The 27,711-nt window shown below is 42.5% G+C and overlaps 1 protein-coding gene across 3 annotated transcripts; it reads left to right on the top strand.

Moving 5' to 3' along the window:
* The first annotated feature begins 1 nt into the window (after position 1).
* mrvi1 (murine retrovirus integration site 1 homolog) lies at positions 2-27,072 on the top strand. 3 transcript variants are annotated; one of them, XM_071381265.1, is made up of 25 exons: positions 2-127; positions 3,493-3,539; positions 7,909-8,035; positions 8,331-8,490; positions 8,887-9,151; positions 14,310-14,522; positions 16,616-16,734; positions 16,952-17,013; positions 17,836-18,009; positions 18,550-18,627; positions 18,746-18,792; positions 18,891-18,947; positions 19,214-19,711; positions 19,950-20,028; positions 20,650-20,752; positions 20,858-20,888; positions 21,698-21,838; positions 21,936-22,067; positions 22,713-22,866; positions 22,965-23,014; positions 23,188-23,340; positions 23,473-23,537; positions 24,369-24,488; positions 24,772-24,924; positions 25,048-27,072. In XM_071381265.1, the coding sequence occupies exons 6-25, from the start codon at positions 14,451-14,453 to the stop codon at positions 25,292-25,294; spliced, it is 2,535 nt and encodes an 844-aa protein (XP_071237366.1). In that variant the 5' UTR covers positions 2-127; positions 3,493-3,539; positions 7,909-8,035; positions 8,331-8,490; positions 8,887-9,151; positions 14,310-14,450; the 3' UTR covers positions 25,295-27,072. The 3 variants fall into 3 exon arrangements, with proteins under 3 accessions (XP_071237366.1, XP_071237365.1, XP_071237367.1); XM_071381264.1 differs by having other exon boundaries at positions 20,626-20,752; XM_071381266.1 differs by lacking the exons at positions 2-127; positions 3,493-3,539 and adding an exon at positions 4,970-4,981 and having other exon boundaries at positions 20,626-20,752.
* Positions 27,073-27,711: the final 639 nt, after the last annotated feature.

Raw genomic sequence — 27,711 nt, 5'->3', positions numbered from 1 at the left:
CCAGGTCCTGTAGGGCAGACAGCCCAGCCTGATGTTGAAGCTGTAGGCAGAGACAGACCCAGGAACCCCTCTCCACCAGAGCCGGTGACCGAAAGCTACAGCACGTCTCGATGGCCCCTTATAAGCGGTATGATGAGACTACTACTACTGAAATACAGGGCAAACACAGCATTTGTATGTCAGTGACTGTAGCAGTATTAATTAGCCTACTCTACTGTAAGAGGAGAAACACAGAGGGAAACAAATCCGTTAGCCACTTTCCTTTTTATTAGTAATCACTGGGGATGCTACTGAAATAGACCCAGCAGACTGTAACGTACACAAAGCAGCTGGCGCAGAGAGGCTGAAGGCCCCTTGGTGAGTGTCACTCATCATGAAGGGTTTACTGTGACCATCATGGGCCTTGCCCTTGTTTTCTGTGTCTCAGGAGCCCAAGCCCTATTATCTGGGGAGGAATAGACGAAGCCCCTCAGTAGAAACACCAGGATGTAAACAGTGAACATTTGGTGTGGTTTGCTCTCACAGCTAGAGGGAAGAACAGCTCTGTTTGGTTCACACGAAAGGGAGCCATGCTCATGTGACCTCCATGAGGAGAGTCCATCTATGCAAAGTCACAGCCTTATTGTTTATTGTTCGGTCAAGTTGATGAGTTTAGAAAATCTTGAGAATGCTGTAGATCAGTGGAAGTTGTTTGGCATGAACAGGCCTACTGGTCAGTGTTTGTATTGTGTTGGCGATCAGATCACTACATTAGTTCTACAGTACAGTGTAGTTTATCACCTGACCCTTGCCCCTGTTCTGCCAGGCTATTTGTGATGATGAGAAGTCTTCTATTTGCTTAACAAATGAAGCATCTGCCATGAGAACAGCAATATGCCAGAAGCATCCTCTGATGCTCAAATAACATCATGACACTTACCTTACGCATTCTCACCTGGCAGGCATTCTCACACAACCATAGAATATGGCACATACTGCATGTAGGTACTGCAGGCAATGCAGGTGGGATATGTGATATGTGGACTACTGAAAGCCAGCACCAGGCTAATGTAATACCTCTGAATGTGGGCTGTGTGTCATCTAACCCCATTGATGTGACTCCTGGCAGCTTTCACTTTAGAAGGAACTAAAAGGAGCTCTGGATGCCAGCATCGGCTCTAGCTTGATATTCAAAATCAAATGCAATCCATCCAGTAAGACAGGATGAACCTCCAGCCCTCCCCGCATGGAAATGAAGATATCCTTTTACGGCTAGGGGTTTTTGACAACATCCGGTGGAATTGCAGAGCGCAAAAAAAGTGCAATACACCAAAATACAGCTTAACTTCTTGTTAATCCAGCCACCGTGTCCGATTTCAAAAAGGCTTTACGGCGAAAGCGAACCATGCGATTATCTGAGGACAGCATCCCATCAAACAAACACATGACAATCATAATTCAACCCGCCAGGCGCGACACAAAACTCAGAAATAACGATATAATTCATGCCTTACCTTTGAAGATCTTCTTCTGTTGGCACTCCAAGATGTCCCATAAACATCTCAAATGGTCCTTTTGTTTGATTTATTCCGTCGTTATATTGTCAAAATGTCAATTTATTTGGCGTGTTTGATTCAGAAAAACACCGGTTCCAACTCGCCCAACATGACTACCATTTATCTAATAAATTACCTGTAATCTTGGTTCAAACATTTCAAACAACTTTCCTAATCCAACTTAAGGTATTTTAAAACGTAAATAATTGATCAAATTTAAGATGGAATACATTGTGTTCAATTGCGGCTAAAATGAAAGTGGAGCTAGCTTCAGGTCGCGGGCCCCAAACAAAGGAGTACAATATGCTCGACCCTCTTTCTGAATAGCCGTACTTCTTCATTTCTCTAAAGAAAAACATCAACCAATTTCTAAAGCCTGTTGACATCTAGTGGAAGCAATAGGAACTGCAACCAAGTGCCACAGAAATCTAGGTTCCCATAGAAACCCAATTGAAAACACAATGAACTCAACAACAAAAAAAATCCTGGATGGTTTGTCCTCGGGGTTTCGCCTGCCAAATAAGTTCTGTTATACTCACAAACATTATTTTAACAGTTTTATAAACGTTAGAGGGTTTTCTATCCAAATCTAGCAATTATATGCATATCCTAGCTTCTGGGCCTGAGTAGCAGGCAGTTTACTTTGGGCATGCTTTTCATCCGGACGTGAAAATAGTGCCCCCTATCCCAAACAGGATATTTGGACTATACTTTGCAAATGTAGGCCTGTTAAGGTGTTAGTAAAAGGCCAGTATTCCAACACACTGACTGTAACATCTCCTGAAATAAGCTTGTAGGATAGTAGCCTTTGTCTGTTTACCTTGTTATCTACATTCTACTAAGTCCCTCTACTCCGATTTACCCGTAAAACCCTAAGAGCAATTTTATATCCCCTGCACATCAGTTCCATACCAACCAGGGCAGTTTAATATGGGCTTGTGTTTATTAGAACATATTAACTAGAATTCAAGTATGTTTTGTTCATACTGAACATTTTGTGCCAAAACATTTGTATTTAGTAGTACGGTAAACTAAAGCAATATTGTACATACTGTACTGTAGGCCCTATCATTATGTACAGTATCACTTGTACAGGTGTTTATGGGTTTTAACATGAGCAATATCTATAGGGCTCGAGCAAAGACTTGTGGAGCAGCTGTATGTCACTATCAAGAGATTGGCTCAATTCACATACACATGTAACAAGATATTGAAATTGTTTTGCTGAAATCAGCAGTGGCAGGAGCAAATGGGACATTTCTACTATAGTCAGAAGCAAAAGGGCTCTTATGAGCATTTATGCTTTTCTGAGCCTGAGAGCTCTTGGTGGCGACGTTGTAAAATAAATACTGGACAAGAATGAAGTGCTTCCAAGATGTTTTGCCAACGTGAAGTGCAAACGGATGTTTTCCTGTCTGTCCACTGTTGGAGTTGGATAGCTGTGATGTGGTTTCTTTTCTCAACCTGCCACTGACCCCAGTATGAATGAATTATACATCCTTGTGATCATTCTATTTCCCTCTGTAATTAGATCTGAAAGCCATGAGGACGTTTCCAGTGATAAGGATGCTTCAAGTAGCATGTAGCATTGGTGTCATTTAGATTTCTGTTTGTTCGCAATGACGGATGACACTGTCTTTCAGGAGAGGTTCAAAAGGATATGACACAATAGGTCTGCAGTGGGCCAAGTGCTTTCAACCAGAGGATCAAGCGTCCCATGAAACTGGTTGCCAGGTTATTGTTGCCCCTAGAAATGGAGGTAGGGGGTGAGGTAGAGGACTTTCTGAAATACTGTCCGGTCCACCAATTAGACAGACAGCTCAATCGGTGCGTCATCCTCAGAGGAATACTCCCAAATTTAGTGCATTTTAATGGCATTAATTTACATGACATACAGTACAGTACCAGTAAGATGCAAATTGAGCCCTTCTCACTTTCTCTGGTTTGGTTCAAACAGGTGCCATTTATTCACGAACTGGAGGAGGCAGCAACAGTGGCAGCAAGGTAAGATATATGTATATTATTTTTTTGTTGGTACTTTTGGTGTTGTATAGGCTAACGTAACAAAGAAGAAATATTGTTTGCAAGTTCATATTTTACTACACGTTTTCCCACTTTGCCTACAATTCTGATCGATTTCATGTATTTCCTGATGTAGTGACAGTTCACTGCCTGAATCATTATTATGTTTGTCTTATAACCTGGATGACTAGGCTCTTTGTTCTCTGTATCTGTTCAGTAGCATGATCCCACATGTGCTGACAGCCTGTGCCTCTGAATGGAACTTTGCTTTTTGATCTAATTGAGTAAAATACGAGAGGAATATCTAGAATGTTTTCTACAGCCCTTTCTCCTTTTCTCTCTAATCCTTTCTGGGCTTCAAACACCCAAACCTGAGATAAACAATTATCCTCACACTGTAGCAGAGGCATGTCAGCCCATATTAGAGCAAACTGTACTGCTGCTCCCAGAACAGTGAGATACAGGCTAGCTGTGTCATTATTGGATCATTTAATAATCACGCACTAACAGAAGGCCTTTTCTCTTTGTTGTGATCTGATTTAAAATGTAAACAGGTTCCATAATGTGTCTGCTGTTACTGGTTCCACCTTCCACTTACTTTATGTGATATGTAGTGTCCCCTGTTTCTCATACTGTCTCTTATGGTCTTATGGTCTATTAATGACCTGTAAAAAAGCGTATAACCTCAGATAATCCATGACATTTGAGAAGCTTATCATGAGAGCTTTTTTAGTCTGTGTGCCTCTGTATGTAGAGAACAGAGGATGCAGATGTGTACATGTGCATGAGTATGTATGTGCGTGTATGTCTGTGTTTATTTTAGGTGCTCAGTAGGAGCTACCCACCCACCCTTCATTTCTTGAGGTTATGTGACTGCTTGGAACACTGTTTACACCCTAAACCGTGTCCTAGACTCCAATCTGGTGGGGGAGGGAGGAATGATAGTTTGAGTTATAAGGTGTTTTGATCAAACACACACACGTCCAAACTCTACCCTTCCCTGGTCAGACCTCTGCCCCCACAGAATGATCACAGAGAGACAAAATAGCAACTTGGCGCTCACAGGCAGAGTACGAGCTCAGAGTTGGAGCTCAGAGTTGGAGTGTAATTCAGGAGATGTGATCAGTCAGGGCTGAGTGGAGTGGAGCGGCAGCCTTAGAGAAGAGCTGTACACATACACAGCAGCAGCCCAGAGAGGCACACAGAGCCTTCTCCTTAAATGGTCAAAGCTCCCAGGAGTGAAAGAGAGGCTGGTGCTAGAAAAAAAGACGGGGAAAGGAAAAGAGACAGCCAGGGATAGCTAGGTTTTCTGTGAAAAAATCTGGGAATTACAGTTTGACTGAGGGAAGGTTCTGTCGGGTGTTTTATGTGGAGTTTATGTGGAGCTAAGCAGTGAAGGTGGTATCTCTCACAGGAGGTTACAGGTACAGCTATTGATCTATTCTCTGCTCTGTGGACAGGTAGACATGATGTATTGTACGCACGTTTTATTTGTTTAGAGATTAGAGAGTCTGCAGCTGCATGCTATGCACGTTATCATTAGTATCTGTGGCTATGTGCATCGAGTTGACAGCCATGTTAAACATTTGCTCTGTTCATCATCACTTTGGGGTTAAGTTGGAATATGCATATCTCTGCTGAGGGTTTACAGGCTGTCACTTATTGGGAAGATAGCAATCGTTTGCTAAGGGAGAACAATAATTACAAGACTTGGTTGGAAGTTGCACATACTGGGATTCTATGCATGACCAGCAGATGCTAATGATTTATTTGTTTTATTGCGATACTGTATATAGCCATGATCGCCTAAATGGCATTGGTGTTTTGAACAAGCTCACTTGCCTCCCCCTCTGTCTCTTCCCATCCATCTCTCATCTTTCTCACACTCCCTCCATATCCTGTTATCTGGGATGGTGGCTGTGTAACCACCACTTCCTCTGCCGGTTCTGTACTCCCTGTGCTTTACACAACCAAATTTTAAACAAATCTGGCAACAGGCAGAGGGCTTACGTAACAGGGGAGAAGGGGGCCGGGGCGAACGCTCTGCTCAGCTCACTTTATCATGAGGGAGCAGCGAGGCCAGCCCTCTGCCTTGCCGTGAGGTAACTCTGTGGCCCTCAGGGACCTGCCTGCTAAAGGGGACAGGCTGGAGGTTCCCAAAAATAGCTCTGATCAGGAGAGAGAGTGGCTGAGAGGCCCTGTGTGTCCAGTGGACAGAGCCTTGCAGGCGTGGATGTACTCCCGGTCCCGGCAGGAAATAATCAGATTCAATTACACTGCAATATTCATCTCATTGTCTCTATGTTTAGACTCCTGCAGCTCAGCTTGGCCCCCTCGACTCTGTTTGCTTTGAAATTGACTCTCACTGTGGACTCCCAGAAACTATCTCAGCCCAGGACATTGCTTCTAAATTGCAGTGTTGCACTGTAAAAAAAAAAAAAAAAAAAAAAACCACAAATCTAGTTGTTTCAATAAATTGTTATTAAGTAACTGGTTCCACAATATTTTTTGGTTACTCAACTTTTCGGTCCAAGTGTTACTTGAACAACAACAAAACATTGTTGGTCCAAACTTAGCTCTAACTTGAGAAAACTTTGATCAACTTGAAATGATGTGTGCTCAACTTTCCCATATGCTCATTCAACTAAAAATTATTATTTGGGCATCTTACCTTAAAAAAAAGCTATATAACTAGTTACACACAGAGTGCTGTTAACATACAGTACAATGTTTTCAACTTACATATTTGACACACGTTGACATACATGATTGCATTGTGTATGTTCATTTATACGGTAATTGTTGTTCAACATGTTCTCACCTGGGATTTGAACTCACAACCTCTTGGTTCAAGGCATTCTGATCTTCCTGCTACACCACCCAAATAATCATTTATAGTTGAACATATGAGACAATTTAAGCAAACATTGTTTTAAGTTGACTGAATTTTTGCCTACGTTTTCTAATGTTGGAGCTAAGTTTGGGCCAACACATGTTTTTAGGTTCAGGTAACGCTGAAAAGTTGAGTAAACCAAACAAAAAAGCTGTGGAACCAGTTACTTAATAATATTTAGTTGAAACATTTACAGTGTGTCAAAACCTTTGCAATGTTGCACAGCCACAGTACAGCAGTCTTTCTGGACTGCCTTTATTTGTCACTGTGTGACTGTTCTTTAGATTATTGTTTTATCAGTATCTTAACTATGTTTGAAAGTGTTCTCTCTATGTCATCTCCTTCATCATGTACAGATATAGAAGTGTGTAGGAGTAAATACGCAGGCTTGATGAGGAGGAGACCTCTGGTACTGAACCTGACCTCGCTAAACCCTCACACTAATGAAAATAGCAGCATTTTCTGATGTTTGACAACGCACTAGAGATTTATAACAGCTTGTTATGAACTTTTATGACAAATCCTTTGTCTGTTTATTGTGTATGTTAGACAGGAGATCCGGGTGCATTTTGTGTTGTCTATGAGTGGTTCATCACAGCTCCAGTTGTAGAAAGTTGGCCTATCTGGACATTGTGTTTTGTGAAGGCCATAACAGGACAGTGATTTAATTTGGTCAGTGTTGGGTCTTGTTTTTCTTATCAGAGAATGGCACACGGTTCTCCTGGCTCATTGGCTCAATGTGATTATGGAAAATAAAAGGCCATGTCCTTACAAAGGGGTCAATCAACTCCAGTTATATATAAGTATTTCAAACTGAAAAGAAATAGTTTTTCAAGGTTTTGTTCTAGCTCACATTTGCTGGTCCTGGGTGTGGACAATGTGCTTTTTAACTCTATAAAAAACAATTAGACAATAAGAACATAAGTACTTTCATCTTGCTGAGGCCTGGTCTAAATATCCCTCTTGTTCCTAGAAGAACGCTAAACAGTCTACTTCCTCCCTTGTGAGAGATGGGTCTATTAGCCTCACGTTCCCAGCATCCTCTAGCCACGTTAGCCATGTTTGTCATGACATTTACCAGCATACACTGTTACTGTACTGTGTCTGGACTCAGGACTCAGGAAGCCATTCCTCAATGAAATGTGCACTCTGGATTACTTATGAGCAAAGATAAGAGGGTGAATGTGTTATGTTCTACAGCTTATTGTTTTTTCCTTCTGCTTACTGAATACTAAACACATAACACTGAATCCCTCATTGGCGGCATGTCAGAAAAATCCATTGATGCATTCTCTCTCTCTATTTTTTCTTTTTTTAATGTCAAAATCGGCTATATCTGATACGGCTAACAGCCCCATGAAACACTAAACATAGGTAGGGACTAGGAGATGATGAGTGTGGATGACACAGCATAGTTCATGAATGGATTAATGGAATATGTTGTTTTCTCTCTGTCAGAGCTGTGACGATTCAGAGCCACCCTGCACTGATGACAACAAACCAAGCCAAGTCCAATGTCCTGACTTTGTCCCAGACCAAAAGCACAAAAGTACCAGCAGTGATGGTCCTGCACCTGCATATTTAGGTAATAGATCCACTGTCATCTTCAAATCAAAATCCAATATATTCGTCACATACACAGTTTACAGCAGGTATAATAGGTGCAGCGAAATGCTCATGTGCACCTCACATTTCTTCCACTTCCTTTTGGCAGGTCATACAGTGCTACCATTCATTTGCCTGTCATTTCTGTTCCTATCTCCTGTCCATCTGCTTGTTTAATGTGTTTTGTTTTCACACGTCTGCTACTCTGCCTACACCATGTTGTTAGTGTGACTGGGACCTCCCTGTCTGACCGTGTTGGTTCCTCCCTCTCGTAGGTTCCATCCCAGTGTCAGAGACACAAACGCCCCCAGTGTCTCCATCACAAGTCTTCATCCAGTACGAGTGTGCACCTCCTCTTACCGTCCCACCGAAAACACCCCCTCAGTCTGCCTGTGTCAGTCACGCTGCCGCTCACACTGAGGAGAATGTAGCAGGGTTCGTGTTTATATTCTCTCTCTTTTACAGGAAGAGGATATTGCATGTGTTTAGATTAACATCCCCCCACACTGAAGAGCTAGGCTAAGGTGAGACTGTGCAGGGATGCCAGTGTTTACATGGTCACACACCAGCGCCCCAATAATATACAAGGGCACTCAGTCTGTTCCTAGGAGGAAGCGGGAACTGTCAGAAGATTGCATAAAGTTTGTTAGGAAAGGCCCACCTGTCTGGATTTAAAATGAGGAGGTGGTGGTATTTCACAGAGCAGGAAGCAGTGGAAGTTATCACAAATATTCAAGCTGATATACGGGTTATAATTGTGTTTGATATGATTTTGGAGAGATTTAACTGTTGATTATGGATAAAGAACAGTGTGTTGATGTGTTTGATCAGTCTCAGATCGGAGGATCCCAGTTGCCGTGACTACTGTCAGTCAGAGGCCCGCGACTGTGGGAGTGGCCAAGCATTGCCGCCTGGAGACTGTGGGAGAAGTCAGCCATCAAACCCAGGAGACAGTGCTGGTAGTAAAGCCTCTGAACCAGAAGATCGTGGGAGGAGCAACGCATTACAACCAACAGATATTGGGTGTGATCTAGAGCATTGTGGGAGTTTCCATTCTCGAGATCTACCGACTGTTTTAATAACAGGCTCAGATAAGGTAAGTTAGGACTGAATACTTTTCAATTATATCTTTAATGAGGATAGCCTCTTTTATGATTAAATACTCGAGTGATTCCCAAATCATTGTGGTTAAAAAATAACACTCACACACTATTCTAAATGGGCAGAGGCAGAAACATAAGCAAGTTATTTTACCCATTTAAGGTGTACACATCCTTCCAAGGCCATGGTTTCCTACACAAACACCCCCTCCCATACCCAGGAACAGAGTGAGTGGTGCTTGTCTGCTGGCTGTGGGGGGCACGGGTTGGCTGATGGTTAGAGAGGCAGGGCAGGATGGGGGGGGGGGGGGGCTGGGCGGGGTTAGAATGGAGCAGGGGGTTCTGTAGTGAGCCCTGGCAAAGACCATTAGGCTCAGAGAGGGAGACTCCAGTTAGAATGTGACCTCCGTCAACCCCGACAGAGCTCTGACTGATGGCATGTCTGATTGGATGATTCTGGCTCTGCTGTATGACATTTTCCCAGAGTATTATTTCCATAGGCATGTTGAAATGGATAGGATAAATAATTGTATTTGTTTCCCCTTTAGAATCAGATTGTGATTGTGTGGTTAGATATGCTCGTTTTCGTGTAAATAAGGTAGTTCAAGATAACCTTGCTCTATGACGATTTAATTGCAACACTGCTAACCTTTCATCCTCCATTGTGCTACCTCGCTGTCTCCACGTTTGATTTGCCTGTCGTAGATGTTTAGATTCGTTACAAGACAACAGTATCTTGTTTTTCTTTGTTCATTCTCAGAATTAAATATATCTAACTTTAATAGCTGGAAGAATGCGTTCCTCTGGGATTCCCGTTCTCCCAGATTAACTTGGCTCATCCACCCCCGCCTCTGGGGAGAGAAAGGTCACATTTGTTTATGCACTGTTCTGGAAGCTCCAGGACTTGCTAGTCAGGTCTAACAGTAGAGAGAAGCAGCTGACATGTCTGTGTGGTGGTTTGTCTGATACGTTATTACAGTAATATGCCGCTAGAGAGTTGTGCTGCATCTGGAATATTGCAATGATAATTCATTGCATCATAACCAAGTTATTTGAGAGAAGGGTGATTCCATTGTAACAGAGTGACGCTGAGACTCTCTCTTTCACTTTAAAATGTTTAAAGGCCCAATGCAGCCGTTTCTACCTCAATATCAAATCATTACTTAATAACAATTAAGTACCTTACTAACCACGTTTCCATCCAACCATTTCATGCGGATGAGTTACCTAACGCATGAAAAAAAGTCACAACCGGGCTGATGGAAACATAAAATGCCGGTACAATTTTATAAATACCGACAAATAATTTGTTCGTTTGACATGGTGAGATCTTTTTGTGTGGGTAAAATTAATTATCGGAAAAATGGCGGTGGAAATGTATGAGCAAATATTGATATAATAACCATCATATCGAAGTAAACTTGGAGTCAAGTGATGATATGTTGTGTTGTCTTCCCACCATGACTCTGGAAAGCATGCAGTTTATTAAACTACAGATTAAATAAGTTATGAGGAACTTCACAGGGTGATTAATGTGCAAGGTGATGAGTTTGATGCTCCTTTCCAATAAATATTGAGGGTCTTATTCTGGTGTCATGATGATCGATGCTTGGCTGCCATTTGACAAATACAAATAATAACGCTCTTATCCATAATAATCTCATAATGTAGGTAGCCTACCCGCACTGTATCTGCGAGGTGTTGGTTAAACCACATGTGCAAAAGTCTTTTTTATGTGCACTAAGTCATTGTGCACAGCCTTTTATCCGCAAAAAGTCTGTTTGATGGAAACACATCTCTGCTGGAAAATGATCATATTGTTTTATGCAGATTTTTGATAATTCGCATGAAAATCTGTCGCACATTGGATGGAAACCTAGCTACTGTGATTCTTTTAATTCAAAATGGTCAAAAAGAAAACAAAAAACAGCTTCTTAGCAAGAGCAATTTCTCAAGCAAGAATTTTGCTAGGACATTCTGGGAGTTGTCTGAGTGGGGAGGGGAAAACTGAAAACTAGCTGTCATTGGCAGAGAGGTTTGGAACTCTCTTTCTTATTGGTCTAATATTAACACATTTACAGCCTAGTGATGTAGGCCAAAACTCCATCCCAACAAAACAGACTGAAAGTACAGACAGTCTTTTCAAACAGCTCTTACACTGAAAGAGTATTATTATCATTTTCATAATTTCACAGTATTAGGCCAACCTCATTGTGTGGAAATATATATCAAAACACAGAAAATCGACTTTTTGACTGCACTGAGCCTTTAACAAACCGTACCCCTATACACAGAAGTCTACTTTTAACAATTGCCACTGAAAATTTTGCTAAAACACATTTACTGGATGAACAGTGCAGATGCAAAGTTTGGTAACAGAATGACAGTAAAATCTCCCTTATTTTTTTAATTGACCACATTTTCCAAAAACTCAAAAATAATTCAAAGATGTCTGCAGAAAGAATGGGGTGTTAGCTTGATATGGCACCTTGAGTTTGAAAAAAATTGAAACGGAACAAAAATAAAAACGCAACATGCAACAATTTCAAAGATTTTACTGAATTACAGTTCATAAAAGAAAATCTGTCAATTGAAATAAATTCATTAGGCTCTAATCCAGTGTTTCCCAACCCTGACCCTCAAAAATACACATGTTTATTGTAACTCTGGACAAGCACACCTGATTCAACTTGTCAACTAATCATCAAGCCCTCAGTGAGTTGAATAAGGTGTGTTTGTCAAGGGCTACAACGAAACTGTGTGCTGTTGGGGGTACTGAAGGACCAGGGTTGGGAAACACTGCTCTAATCTATGGATTTAAAATGACTGGGAATACAGATATGTATCTGTCATCACAGATACCTTAAAAAAAAGTCATGGTACCTCTTTGCATTCAAATTGCCGTCGATAAAATGCAATTGTGTTTGTTGCCCGTAGCGTATGCCTCCCCATACAATAACCCCACCGCCACCATGGGACACTCTGTTCAGCAAACCGCTCGCCCACACGACGCCATACACGCTGTCTGCCATCTACTCGGTACAGTTGAAATCGGGATTCATCCGTGAAGAGCACACTTCTTCAGTGTGCCAGTGGCCATCGAAGTTGAGCATTTGCCCGCTGAAGTCGGATACGATGCCGAACTGCAGTCAGGTCAACAGCCTGGTGAGGACAACACACGCAGATGAACTTCCCTGAGACGGTTTCTGACAGTTTGTGCAGAAATTCTTCGGTTATACAAACCCACAATTTCTTCAGCTGTCCGGGTGGCTGCTCTCAGACAATCCCGCAGGTGAAGAAGCCAGATGTGGAAGTCCTGGACTGGCATGTGGTCTGCGGTTGTGAGGCCGGTTGGACGTACTACCAAATTCTCTAAAACAACGTTAGAGGTGGCTTATGGTAGAGAAATTAACATGAAATTCTCTAGCAACAGCTCTGGTGGACATTCCTGCAGTCAGCATGTATCTTTTTGCATGGTCCCTCAAAACTTGAGACATCTGTGGCATTGTGTTGTGTGACAAAACTGCACATGTATTGTCCTCAGCACAAGGTACACCTGTGTAATGATCATGCTGTTTAATCAGCTTCTTGATATGCCACATCTGTCAGGTGGATGAATTATCTTGGCAAAGGAGAAATGCTCACTAACAGGGATGTAAACACATTTGTGCACAACATTTGAGAGAAATAAAAATGTTGTATGTATGGAACATTTCTGGGATCTTTTATTTCATGAAACATGGGACCAACACTTTACCTGTTACGTTTATATTTTTGTTCAGTATATTTTGGCGGATCAACACCCGGTAATGGATCAACACCCGGTAGTAGAATGATGGTAACAGAAATCACATCATGGGTGCTTAATCTGGACTATACAGAAATGCAATTATGAATGTAATTTATATTCATGGTGATACATCCTGAATAGGTGCACAAAGGTAGAAAAATGTAATATCCTCCTTTGCATGTTTTGGTATTATTCTACACACTGGCTATTATTGGTCCAGACCGGACCAAATCTGTACCAGTCATAGACATCTATGTTTCACAAGTTTGGACATCGTACAGCACAGTACAGCACAGTACAGCACAGTACAGTAGAGTAGAATTCAGTATAGTATAGTACAGTACAGTAAAGAAAATACAAATAGAGTAAAGTATAGTTCAGTACAGTAGAGCACAGTACAGTACAGTAAAGAAAAGTACAGTAGAGTCCAGTCTATTACAATGTACTCTACTGTGCTCTACTGTACTGTACTGTGCTGTACTGCAACTGTGGTTTGTGACTACTATGATTGGTAACAGAGTGATTGAAAAATCTGCAACATAATGACTGCAATTGAATTCGTCACAATGGAAAATCATTTTAATCACTTAATAATTCTTAAACAACATTTTTATCAATAGAAACACTATAACCAATTGCTAGGACTACCTTTACTTGTTATTTCTGTGAAATTTCATTATCCTCCCTCATAAGGGAGAGAAATGAGAAACTATCTTATAGATATGTGGGTTTTTGGTAACAGAATGACAAGACACTAGGCAATATTTCTTAAACTTACAGAAGGAAAATCATTTCTCCAAAACGAAATATAAGTGTTGATATTAGTTAGCAGGGGTCTTTACATCAACATCATTGGGGTTTGATGTATTTCTGAAACCTTTTAAGACCTTTTCTGGTAGGTGTTTTCTAAGACACCTTTTCCATCTATTTACCCACAAATCAAAACCTTACTTATGCCACATTTTTAGAATTGAAAATGATTGAAAAATCTATGCCTTCATGTCCCAAAAATATAGACTTAGCTTTCATTTGACATCAACTGTGATATGCTCCTATAAACTTCACATGTTTGTCCTTTTACATGGAGATGACCAGAATACTATTTACATACTTTGAATGTATGTCTACAAGGCCCTTTCCTTATGATATCATAGGTTTTGTCATCCAACATCAAAGTTCAAACAGACTTAGCCACCACCAGTTGGCACACCCATTCATAGGCAAATGTTCTATACACTTATCCTATTCGAGGAAGTGTCATGCTTCTTTGTGGTTTCCCTTATAGTTAGAAGCTATCAGAGGCTGTGTATTCTCAGTTGTGGCTGTGTGACTTCCTGCTTGCATGCATATAATTCTGGTTCCAGGAAGGAGGGGGCCACGAGTTGTACTGCTTTCCCTGGGTTCAGACTGAACAGCAGTTGGAGGAATCCCCTACCCAACCCACTCCAGCTGAGAGCCCCTTTTTTTTCCCCCTGACACGACCCCGTGCCCCACAGCCCCCCGTAATGCCCGTCCTCCCTGAAGAAGAGGAGGATTCCCCTGAGGAGCTCGACAGTTCCTCCAGCTCACCCAGCACAGTGAGTACCTATCCATTACGTTAAACCTTCACTCTAAAGCTGTGGTATGTTGCACTCAGAGCTATACATGGCACTAGGTCATTAATACTGAACCTGGAACCTTAGGTTCAGTGTTGGCAAGCTATACGGATTTGCAATGAATATGTGAGCAACAATAGCATATGAGCAATATGAGCATTAGGCTTCACTCATATCTATGCTCATAGTGTTGCTCACATATTCATTGCTAATACATGTTAGTGTGTTATGGATGTGTGTATCTTTAGTACCAATGACTCCCTGCTTTTCACACACTTCTATTTTTGACTCAGGAACAAAGCTTTGCTCAGCAATGAAAATATGTAATTAATCCCAGCAAAATCATGAGCAGGATGTTCTTTCCTCTTCTGTCCAGATCACAAACTTTTTTCCAGCGCCTCTTATTACCCTGTTTTTTGTGTTGATGAGGTAATTTGCACTGCGCTGGTGGTCAAGACAGGTTAGCACAGTGTGTCCAGACCCCTCTAGATCTTGGCTCTACTCTGAAGATTGAACTGTCCCTCGTTGTTTTGTTCTGTCACCTGTTCAGATCCTGTGTGACTCCCCACCCTAATGTTAATTTAGTTGAGTAGACTTGTACAGAGCAGTGGATAGATTGGATGTTTTATGAGTCTCTGAATGTGGCTTTGCCTAGTCCAGTACGTCTCCCAGAAAACATGCCATTGAAACTCTTTGAGACAAAAAGTAGAGGCTTTCTGAAAGCTGCCTGTGTACAGTCAGGAGCTATATACAGCTGTTTGGTTTACACTGTAGAGACACAACAGATTTGTGTTGAGCGGATGGCTGCCTCACCAGAACCACTGAGTTACTCCTCCTAGGAGTACATTGTCATCCGTTCCAGTCAGTCATAACCACGGCCTAGATAAGACTTCACTGAGGTATGCAATGAGCCTCTGTAATCTAACCTGGGGCTATGGCAACCGTATAAAATGATCCTCCTTTATTAAACCATAGCCCTGACCTTTCAGCAGTTTTAGACTGTTATAGGGATATCATTTATTAGCATTTTCTTCCAGGACAAAGGTCTCAGTGAAGTATCATTTAATGCCTCCCTGTTTATTTGCATACTTTTCTCTCAGGATAGAACTAGATACTAGGATATAAATAAAAAATGAATGGCCTTTAATGTTGGAAATATACTTAACATGGTTAACTTAGTTACAGATCCCATGGTTCAAGTGAGTGTTCATTCTGTCCTTCCACTCTCCTGGGATGCTGAGGTCCAGTGAGTTCAGGGTGTTTAGTCCAGAGGGACGTCTAGAGTTTCTGATGTTCAGGGGTTCAGGCTGTTGACATTGTGCTGCTGAGCTAAAAATGCTGCTGCTGGAAACCAGGGACCACCTGATAGTCAACAGAGCTAAGTGCCTCACTGAAATACCCACCGATAACAGAGGACCACAAGTTTATTTCTTTTTCCCTTAAAAGTGCTTTGAAATGGTTGTGCCTTGAAGTTGAAGTGTCTTTTCCCCCCTGCTGATTCCACCACGTCCCCCATACAGTCCCAGCCATGGTCAACATCAGGGAGGGTCTAGAGAGACATTAAGGTGTATGTTTGGCTCTGTCTTCACATTAATATCAACATTAAAAGTTTACGAAAACAGCAAGTCTCCAGTTTGGGGAACCAAGTCACCAAACATCTCTGTGAAAGTGTGTACACAAGATTTTATAGATGTGTACATAAGCAGGAAGGTTAAAGGGTCAAGCATGAGAAAGTTTTGATGCCTTTGCAGTGACACAAGCCATTTGGTGACATGTTTACTCAAATGTCTCTGTAATCTTTGTTTTGCATGATTTAATGTTTCGAAAGATTTAAATGAAAATGTCCCCCAATTTACGTCATGCAGTAACAATATCCATATCTATGAATTTGCCTTCTATTTGAGAGACAATATTAGATTGTCTATGGCAGGATCCCATTTCTGTTATCCCGGTCCCTCAAAAGTCCACTCAAAACCTTTTTCATGCAGTCTAGTTCTGGTCTTGCTGCATAACTAAAGTTACACCTCTCCTAACTTATTTTAAACCTTTTGTTTTTCACATATTTTTCTATCTAGTATACACCAGTTGAAAGTAGAGCAGTTACCGTGGCGATGCCTGCTCCCACCATTGTCTTCCCAAAGCAAGCGACTGTGACCGTGGTCCAAGCAGACGGTCGCCCTCTGGAACAGACCAGGTACATGTGTTATTTCATCTTGAGAACAGGACTGTTCATATCAAGATGGATTGAGAGCAAACCACCTCTTGAAAAATGATCCACTTTAACCAAGCCAGCATCGAGATATTTCTAGAAAATAAAATCCATCCTTCTTCAAGTGTTTAGAGTAAATGTAAATATAGACTGTGTCGTAAGAACATGGCGTCTGTTAATTTGAAACGTTTCTCTTTCCCAGACCACACAGTCCCAGACCTCGCTTGTCCCGAAACTCCCTGGCAGGACCCATCACTACAGTCGGTGGGTACAGTCAAATACTTAAAGGCTAAATATAGCCTCATTGTAACGGCATTCAGAGGAAGAAGGTGAGGACCAAGGTGCAGTGTGATACGTGTTTATATTATTTATTCGATAACTGAACACTAAATACAAAATATCAAAAGGAATAACCGGAACAGTTCTGACAGGTGCAACAAACACTAAACAGAAAATAACCACCCACAACTAACAGTGGGAAAACAGGCTACCTAAATATGGCTCCCAATCAGAGACAACGATAGACAGCTGCCTCTGATTGGGAACCATACCAGGCCAAACACATAGAAATAGAAAACATAGACATACAAACATAGAATGCCCACCCACATCACACCCTGACCAAACAAAAAATAGAAACATACAAAGCAATCTACGGTCAGGGCGTGACACTCATGTTAACAAAACTTATGAGTCCATTGTTTTTCTTCACAACATTGTATGGCTAATTTAATTCCATCTATTGAAATGTATAAGTTTGGTCATCAGTGTCTGACAGCATAGAGAACTGGGGCCCTTTGTCCTTAGAAAAGCAGAGCCAAAGCTCTCAGCGCCTGGATGCTTCTGCTTTGATTACTATTGATGTTGGCTTGTTGCTCTGTGCTGAGCTCAGAGAGAAGACTATTGGTTGTTGCCATTTGTCTCTTATTGTCTCTGTTTGTGTTTTAATTACGACTCTGGTGTGTGTGTGTGTGTGTGTGTGTGTGTGTGTGTGTGTGTGTGCGTGGGTGCGTGGGTGCGTGGGTGCGTGGGTGCGTGGGTGCGTGGGTGGGTGCGTGCGTGCGTGTACATGTGTATCCTTCTCAGACAGTACAGGCAATGTGATAGACCTGGTGAAAGACCATCTGCCTGAGCTGCAGCTCTCGGAGGAGGACCGTCAGAAGAACCTGGTGCTACTGCAGGAGGCCAAGAAAGTCAGCGACCGCTTCCTGAGCCGCAGGGGCCGAAAGTCCACCTGCAGCCTCTCTGAATCCCCCACAGGTGAGAGACACTCACTGGTTTACAGACTGGTATACAAGTGAAACAGGGAAATATAAAAGTACTTTACGGTAAGTCTTACTGTACAGTATACAGTGTACAGTATGTAAGTATTAAGCTATTCATTTTAAGACCACTATCTACACAGAAGAGATTTAATCAGCTGGTGGAGTGTAGATTTGGTTGAACAATATTTTGACTCTTAACGCTGGTTATGAAATACAGTGAGCAGCCAACAAACCCTCAGGTCTGCTAGCTGAATTTAGTAAGTGAGTCACTGTAATTGCTGTATGTTTCTATCTTGACTTCCGGAGTTATCTGAACATCACGTACGTGCCCTCATGCCTTCGTCTTGCAGCATTCTGAATGCACGTCAGATAAGTCCAGTCTTCCATCACGTAACAGACTACAGTAGCAGATATCAAATTAAATCCCAATACCTATAGTTTTTATGTTGCGTTGTTATCTGGAATGCGATGCTGATGCAGTATACTGTACTTTCATTGTTCAAACATAAAACACATGTGTATGTTTTATCCACAGGTCTTTCTCCTAACCACACACCATCCTCCTCACCTGTGCCGTCCAGAAGCAGCTCTCTTATCACAGCCCCTCAAATAGGTACGTCCATCTTTCTGTCTGTTAGAGAATATTCACTCTCTTTGCTGGAGAGCATGAAAATCCCTGCATAAAAATACATTTAATTATACAGCTTTTTTTGTAAACCTTTTTCTTTCAGCTGTAGCCACAGAGGTGAACTATGCCCCCTCGTCGCCTGTCAGCCTGGTAAGACCAATTGGAATTATATTTGTCTGATGCACTCAGTAATGGTGTTTTAACAGTATGTTGATTGATGTGTGTTGTTTTGTGTTCCTCTCTGGCAGCGATTGGAGGTTCTGTCTGCGAGGGAGCAGGCTGATACCAGTACACCGGAGCATGAGGTAGCATAGCACTCTCACCACCACTCTCATTCTCAAGTGGCACCCTGGAACAGTTAGTCATACATGAAAATGCAATACGTAGTTAGTAAAAACACTCATGAGTTTACACTCCAGAATAGCTATGCTCATAGCTATGTTGGATACAATAATTCATTTAAGGTAGAAAATTGTAAATGTTGACATTCTTGCGCCCCCTCTCCACGAAATTCCAATTAGTTTCTCCTGAATTGACAGTGTTTAAAGAATTGTGATATTGCTGTTTTTAGAGCACCAGGAGGTTGGTGGACTGGAAGCCCAATGAGAAGCGTAAGGTGTCCTCAGGCACCCTGGCTCCTCGATACTCTGTTCCCCCACCCCCCAGGGAGCCCAGTGGGGGCCAGAAGGAGAACTTTGACCCCCGGGTAGCTGCTAAGAATTGCCCAGCACCAGTACTAGTCAATAAGCCAGAGGAGGTTCTGGCCCGAGCCCCCAACCAGGCCCCTGCCACTGGGGTGGCCAAGCCTGTCCCTCGGCCCCCCACTCAGCAGGCCCCCTGCACAGCAGAGATCAAGACCATCGGGGCCTTTCCTCCCCTAATGAGAGCTGTGTCCTGGGACACTGTTGGAACTCTCAACGCCAGAAATGGGGCACCAAGTCTCCCCTCTACAAACGAGGAAACCTTCTCCTTTCAAGACAAGACCCGGGATGCCCTGCTCATGTCCTCTGGGTACAAGGACTTCCCTGTACAGCCTGTCAACGTGCAGAAGCTGTCCAAAATAAGAGAGGTACGATGGGAGCCTTTTAACTACCGGGACTCATCCCTTGAGTTTCACCTGATAGCATTAATGTGACATTTATTGCATGTTTTGGGGGATTTAAGAGCCTTTTGGTAAATGCTAAAATCATGAGAGAGAATGTTTTGTTCTTGTAATGTTTTGGTCTCGTAAACATCTTTGTACGACACAGTTATTACAACATGAAAGCTCTTAAAAATCCAAATTTGCACTGTTCTTCTGTATACAGGAGCACAAGCTGATGCGGAACCAAAGCATTGTGGGGTCAAAGTTGGCAGACTTGAGTGAAACAGCTGAACAGGAAAGAGGTACTGGGTTTCCCCGTGTCTGACCTGGAGAGGAGACAGTGCTGTGTGTAGTGCTGTGTAACAGACCATTGGAGTGGACAGTAGACTTTTATCTAGTGAGGGGGAAAGGAGTCAAGGCTCCCAGCTACGTCACAGGATGCGAGTCCTTACTGACCCCGAGAGATTTTCTGTTCTAAGTTTGCCACAGAGCTGCAATTTATTGGCAACCTGAAATGTTATTTTAAGTTTGCACCAGCAGATGGTGTGAGTGAGAGAACCCGGTCAGCTAACATGAGAGAACCCGGTCAGCTAATATTGAAAAGACATCAGTGAAATAGTTTGTGATCCAAGAAAATTGCAGTACAATGTTGTTCAGAAGTAGGTCGATTATCAAAATAGTAATCTGATTATTTAAATAAATTAGGTTTTCCCATTGAGACCAGATAGCCACGTTGTAACTATCTAAGTATGTGTGTGTGTGTGTGTGTGTGTGTGTGTGTGTGTGTGTGTGTGTGTGTGTGTGTGTGTGTGTGTGTGTGTGTGTGTGTGTGTGTGTGTGTGTGTGTGTGTGTGTGTGTGTGTGTGTGTGTGTGTGTGTGTGGGTGTGTGGGTGGCCAGGTCCCTCTCTTCTGCCCCCTGCAGGGTCTCCTACTGATGAGGAGGCTAAAGAGAAGTCAGATGCCATGCCCAACATCTCAGACATCATGCTGAGGAAACTCAAACTGCACAGGGGGCTACCAGGCTGGTGGGTATCACAGTATTTAGACTGACAGGGAATGACCTTTTACCATATATTTTGGTCTTTCTACTTACATACTGAACCTATATTTCCTCTCTGATTATATTGCAGTGCACCTCCACTCACGGAAAAAGAAGTTGAGGTTAGTATCTACTCTGGAGAGGGTATTATACAGTAGTAACCAGTTTTATAGTGCATGTTCTCCCCATGTCTGTGGCCTCATGAATGTAATGTACAGGAAGCCCCTAGTCTCTACCAATGATTGAGACTAATGGGAACCTCAATTTCCTGTCTCTAAGGAGAAAATGCAAACATGGCTGTGTTGTTTGAGTGCAGAGCACTTGGACTAGGCTTTAGCCCCGCCTGCCCAGACGCCTGTCCCACCCAGGGGGATACATGTTGTGCACTAGGACATTCGAGGTCACCGATTTCCTCTCAACACTTGCCTCAGTACTCTGGGACGATGTTTGGAATGCTGCAGCAGAGACCCTTTGATCATGACAGCATGACACCAGGAGGTCATCTGTCAGCATCACTGCACATTATAGGCTCATCTCAGGCCTGGTAGCAAGCAGCACTGTCAACACACTGGCTAGTTGATGGGTAGCCAACTAGCCAGTGATAGCTGGGTGGCCAGCTGGTGTAGTTCTACATGGTAGCTGGGTAGCCAGCTGGTGTAGTTGTGCTTTGCATTAGCACATACTGTACATTGCTAGCATAACAGTTATGTTATGTTAACATGTTATCAAGGATCTTCAGTGTTCCATGTGTTTATTCAGTCCCATACTGTATTCATGTTTTCTTGGGCAGCCCAATAATTGACCTGACCCCTCTGATCTACTTTGTGTGGTGGTCCAGTGCGTTGGCGTGTCTCAGTCCTTAATAATGGTATCTAATGTGTCCCTGGTGACCGTTTCATGAACATTAAACACAGTCATATCCTCCCCACAGAACGCGTTTGTTCAACTTTCGCTGGCATTCCGGAATGACAACTACACTCTGGAGACACGGCTCAAACAGGCGGAGCGGGAGCGGACCCTGACCGAGGAAAACACGGAGAAGGAACTAGAAGAATTCAAAGGCTCTCTGAAGGTCAGCCTTTAGTAGGCCATGATAACACAGGATATGAAATTTGTTGATTCACTTTCATTTATCAAGGCCCTTTGTTTTGTTGCTGTTGCCTCCTCAGTGCACGGCACCACAGTGGAGTAACATGGAGCAGCGGGAGTCCTACCAGTGCCTCATAGAGACAGTAGCAGTACTGCACCGTCTGGCCACCAGGCTCTCCAGCAGAGCTGAGATGGTTGGAGCAGTCAGACAGGTACTGGAACCCAGGCATAGGATAGGATAGGATGGGCCCTCCACAGAGTACCTTAATGATTCGAGGAAACCCCTGAATGAGAGAAGAAAACATTGAGTGAATGTGAAAACACTTTTCCATGCTCCACTGCCATGAGAATTTTATTTTTTCAAATAAGATATGTTTGTGAAAGATTTAGCCTGTTATGCTTCCCTCAGGTTATCGTTCACACCAAAGCCAACTCCAATAAATGACTAGGGAAGGACTCAGGGATATGTCCGTTGTGATTTATAGACTAACATCATTGCTGCTGTACGAGACCTGACCCCAGACCTGACCCCAGACCTGACATGATGATGGCTTTCCACAGTGTTGGAGTCCCTCTCAAAATGATATTCTCTCCCTCTCTCTCTGCTGTGACTGTATGGTTAACTCTCCAGCCCATAGACAGTAATGACACTCCTGTTGCTGCACTCGTAGAACAAAAGGTGCTATCTAGAACCTAAAAGGGTTCTTTGTCTGTCCCTATAGGAGAACAGTTTAAAGAACCCTTTTAGGTTCCAGGTAGAACCCTTTTGGGTTCCAAGTAAAGGTTTTACATGGAACCCAAAAGGGTTCTCCTATGGGGACAGCCGAAGAACCCTTTTGGAACCCTGTGTGTGACAGGAGAAACGTATGAACAAGGCCACAGAGGTGATGATGCAGTATGTGGAGAATCTGAAGAGGACCTATGAGAAGGACCACGCTGAGCTGATGGAGTTCAAGAAGCTGGCCAACCAGAACTCTAGTCGCTGCTATGGAGGATCCATAGACACTGGAGGTACACCTGCACAAACCCTTTCTCTCCAGTGCATGAAGGGCAAGTTGTTGCAAAATGTGGATTGACTTAAACTACGTTCTCCTGTGTTCTTTGGCTAGATGATGGAGTCCCACGGCCATCCAGGTCCATGTCCCTGACCCTGGGAAAGGTTGGTGCTGTAGTGTTGAACAGAGTGTTTCCACTGGGTTTGACTGGTTATATCAGGGTGACACTTTTTAAGGATAATCCCCCCAACTGAACTCTCAACTGAACTCTCCCTCTCTTTTCTTCTCCCCTCTTTCTCTCACCCTCTCTCTCTCCCTTCCAATTGTTCCTTATCAGGCTTTGCCCAGGCGGAGGGTCAGTGTTGCGGTGGTCCCCAAATTTAACCTCCTGAACATCCCTGGTCAGACCCCGGTCATGGCAGGTCCCGGCCCCAGCGTTGCCATGGGACCCAGCCCCCAACTCACCATGGGCCAAGCACTTCCTGTCCTGGTATGTTTCTACCCAATCACAGCCTTCTCAGCCTGTCAACCTGACCACATCATTAAGTGGTAAACTTAAATAGACAGGATATTATCAGTCTGCTTCGTCGACATGCATGTTGTTTGATCTTGTTAATTACAGTGTGAAGCCAACAGTATGAAAAGCAACTTTCCCACTGAGACTACACAGCCAGCTATAGCTGAGAGGTATGTTCCTCCATCCTCTGTCATAATGTTCGCCTAATGCATACCCATGAATATACTGTACATACTGTTCTCAGCACAATCTATCTCCTTGCCTGTGTTGCCTGGTTCCCAAGATCAGTTCACAGCACCGTGAAACAATTGGCGATGCGGGGCCTTAATATATGTACACCCTTATCAGAAGACATCTTGTGCTGTTTCAGAATCTTTGCCTTGTGTACTTGACCTTCAGGAAGTAGCTTGATTAATCATTGCCATCCGGATACCAGGGGCCATATACAGCAGATAACTGCACAACCCTTATGCAACTCCCAGATTGTCTATGCACCCAAAATAACTGTGCAACATTCCATAAAAACCCAACTGCAACTGGCTGATGGGATATTCTGAGATGTAATCTAAACATTTGGGCTGGGGAGCTTGACAAAAGCCAGGCCAGAGACTCCATCCCTGGCTTAGTAATAAGGGGAGTCTGAGTGAGAGAGCATTCAAGTGGTGTGCTGTTTTAGTTTGCCCCATGCCAAAATCTCAGGATCTCTCAGAGCGAGAGAGACAATAACAATTGTATCAAGTGTCTGCTCAGTAAAAGCCAGGGACGTTTTAAGAGTCCCCATGTACACATTTTTCCTTTGTACTTTTGGTTTTTACGCAAGCTTGCCTGGCAGTGATGGTGCCATCCACGCACGCTGCCATTCAACTGCGTTCCAGCCTGTCCATTAACACAAGGCCACAGTGTTATGATGGAAAGCCTAATGACCATGATGCACTCCTCTCTCTCATCACAATATCTGTTGGTAAAATGTTCTGTGTTCTTTCCGCAATGAAACAATGCAGTGGAAAGAGTGTGGCAGAGCAGGAAGCTGAGCCATCTGCCCCAGCCAAGCCCTCCATCAACCTAGAGGAGATCAGATCAGAGATCAAGGCAAAGATCGAGGAGGAGGCCTACAATAAAGGGTGAGGCCCTTTTCTATGTACCCGCTCACCCTGACCACCCACACACATACCCACAGTCACACACCCTGTGCACGCTGACAGAGGAGTGGCTGTACTGACATAATAGTGTCAGTACATAATAGTATGAAGAATCAACATAATATTACAGTACATTCAGTACAGTCAGCATTGCAATAAAGTGAAGTAGTTTATATGTAATGTGCCCCTGCTGCCTTATGATACTTCCTCTACGTTCAGCGTATGTGCCTTTAATGAGAAAACAAGTGTAATGTTCCAAATACAGCTACCAAGAGGGACTGAAGAGAAGTAAAGAAGTCAAAGAGGTGGAGGAGGTGGAGGAGGAGGAGGAGGAGGAGGAGGAGGAGGGGAAGGTAGAGAAAAATCCAGAAAAGAAGGAAGAAAGAAAAGAAGTCAGCAGAAAAGAAAAGTTCAACAGGTAATTTTCACTTCATGTAGATCAATTGAAAATAAATGATGATGTAGTTTTACTAGCCACTGTACAATGACTGGGTGTATAGCTTGAATTGTTCTGAATCCCCTCTCAATTTCGCCTTTACAGTAAGGTTGAAGAGGTCCTAGTTGTCCTTGACCGGCTTTGCCCCAAGATTTTCCGCCGTAACCGACTTCTCTGGATTGTTTTGACATTGTTCCTGATCACGTTCCTGGCCGTCAGTGTTTTCACATACTTTAGTGATCGCTATAACAACCATGGAGACATGTCGGCAGAAAAAGCCATGGTTCAGGGCAAGAAGAAGATCTTTGGACTGAATGTAGGAGTACAGCCAAAGAATCCCACTCCAGAATAACAACGAGTCTGTCTCATACTTCTCTCAGTCCATAGACTCTTTTTCCCATGATACATCAAGAGCTGAACTTGAATATAGGCTTTTGAAGATCTAGGGTTTGGGGGGGGGGGGGGGTGAATCTTTGGGAGCATTTATTTAGTTTTTTATTGGTTTCAGAGGGTAAGCCTTCAAATGATCATAAACTTTATCAAGGCATATTTATGTTGTGTTAGGAAAGCCGCCTGAATGTTTCTGATGGTGATGTATGATTGTTGCTTAGGGGGCCAAGTATAATAGTGTGATGAAATATGTTCTTATCTACAGTGAGATCCAGGACTTCGGATTTGAAATGATACAATGACTATTAGGTGAAAATGCAGACTGTCAGCTTTAATATGAGGGCCTTTCCATCCATATCAGGTGAACTGTTTAGAAAATACAGCACTTTTTGTATGTAGTCCCCCCATTTCAGGGAGCCAAAAGTATTTGAACAAATTCACTTATATGTGTATTAAAGAAGTTTAAAATGTCATATTTGCCTTGTGACTCTACTAACCTGTTGGATGCATTCACAGTTTGTTTTGGTTGTGAATGGTAAATAATGTATTGTGTCATGGAGTTGTAAATAAGAATATCATCTTTTTCTGAACACTTCTACTTTAATGTGGATGCTACCATGATTACGGATAATCCTGAATGACACAATGAACAGAATGAACAGGGAGGGTTAGCATTTTGGAGGGGAATGAATCATTATTCCCGATTCATTCATAATTATCATGGTAGCATCCACATGAATTTAAATAGGGTTTAGAAACATGTTCTATTCTTATTTACAATAAAAGTGACTCCAAAATACACAATACATTATTTACCATTCATTTCTCTTTGGCGCAAAATAATCTGACACACAAACTGCAAATGCATTCAACAAGTTTGTATTCACAAGCTTGATGTAATCATTGTGTACTATGAATATGGGACCATATACTACACTTTTGGCTACTTTAATACACATAGAAGTGAATTGGTACAAATAGTTTTGGTTCCCTAAAATGGGGGGACCTTGCACAAAAAGTCCTGTCATTTTTAAACGATTCACCCGATATGGATGAAAATACCCTCAAACTAAAGCTGACAGTTTGCACTTTATAGTCTTTATCATGTCAAATCCAAAGTTTTGAAGTACAGAGCCCCAAAAAATATATATTTGTCATTGTCCAAATACTTTTGGACCTCACTGTATATATTCACAATGTATTGTTATTATTCCTTGTCCTATTCTAAATGTCATCCTGGAGGACTGAATGTGGCCCCTTGGGTGAAGATGGATGATTCCTGATGAGTTCCCTAAGACAAATGTCACAGTAGACATTAGACTAATGTACATTAATCTACCACTCTGTTACTTTTATGTTCATTCTCTCAGGTCCAGTAAGCGGACATCCCCTGAAGAGATTTACAGAGATATTTAAAGAGATATGTTTTTTAATTTTTTGAAAATATTTAGTAAAATATCTATATTTGTGGTATTTAAGCAGATACTTTTTGGAAAAATCTATAATACAAGCACATTCCAAAGTAGTTCCTCAAGTGCAATATTTAGCAGCTGATGGTTCTTGTTTGTATGTGTTGTTACTGTGTTGGTTTGCGTCCTCCGAGCACTAAAAGATTTCCTTCATGTACGAGAGCACTTTTAGACAGCATGAGAAATGTTTTATCTTCTTCGCACTTGTGTGCCAGGATTTTCTGTTGTGTCATCTTCGCCTTGAAATAAAGGTGCCTTAAAACTCCCAGCATTCATTTCCATAGTGAATAATGTATGTCAGACAAACAGGTGTAGTTTACATGAAGCAAACAGGTGTATTGGCAGAATTCTCATGCTAACCTCGGTGGAATGAGTGACACAGTAATTGTATTTTTCAACACAGTGCTTGTTCCCTTCCGCCCTACACTTATGAAAATGAAAGATCTTTCATATCTCTCAGGAAACCACTTATGTAATCTACTTGGCTCCAATAAGCTGTAGCTGCAGTGTGTCAAGGCTGCTTGAGTGATTCTCTCTATTTTAATATTAAATTAATGTCACAAAAGAAAATATAGATGTCCTCTTTAGATGTCCATTCTTTTGGGACGTTTAAATGTCACTGACTCTTCTCATACGGCAAAAAACAACTTTTGCTTATTTTTCAGTTCTGCCTGCGTCATTTCCTGCTGTACTAGGTTGGGGTGAGGTGTTTTGCTGGAAGTGGGATTTTGCTGTGTGTCAGAGTCATATCAGAGGATGCCAGGGATCATGAGCTTGTTAATGACTGAGCAATGGGCAGATGGAGGAAATCATTGTGTGAGGTGCCAAAGTCAATAAAAAAGAAACAATTTTCCCAACATCTATCTGTGCCAAACACTCCTCCTGTACTCTCTCGAAAGAATACAACTTA

This window comes from Salvelinus alpinus, chromosome 33 (assembly GCF_045679555.1).
Source record: "Salvelinus alpinus chromosome 33, SLU_Salpinus.1, whole genome shotgun sequence".
Classification (NCBI taxonomy): Eukaryota; Metazoa; Chordata; class Actinopteri; order Salmoniformes; family Salmonidae; genus Salvelinus; species Salvelinus alpinus.
The sequence above is the reverse complement of the archived record's forward strand: the minus strand, read 5'-3'. Positions and strand labels throughout refer to the sequence as shown.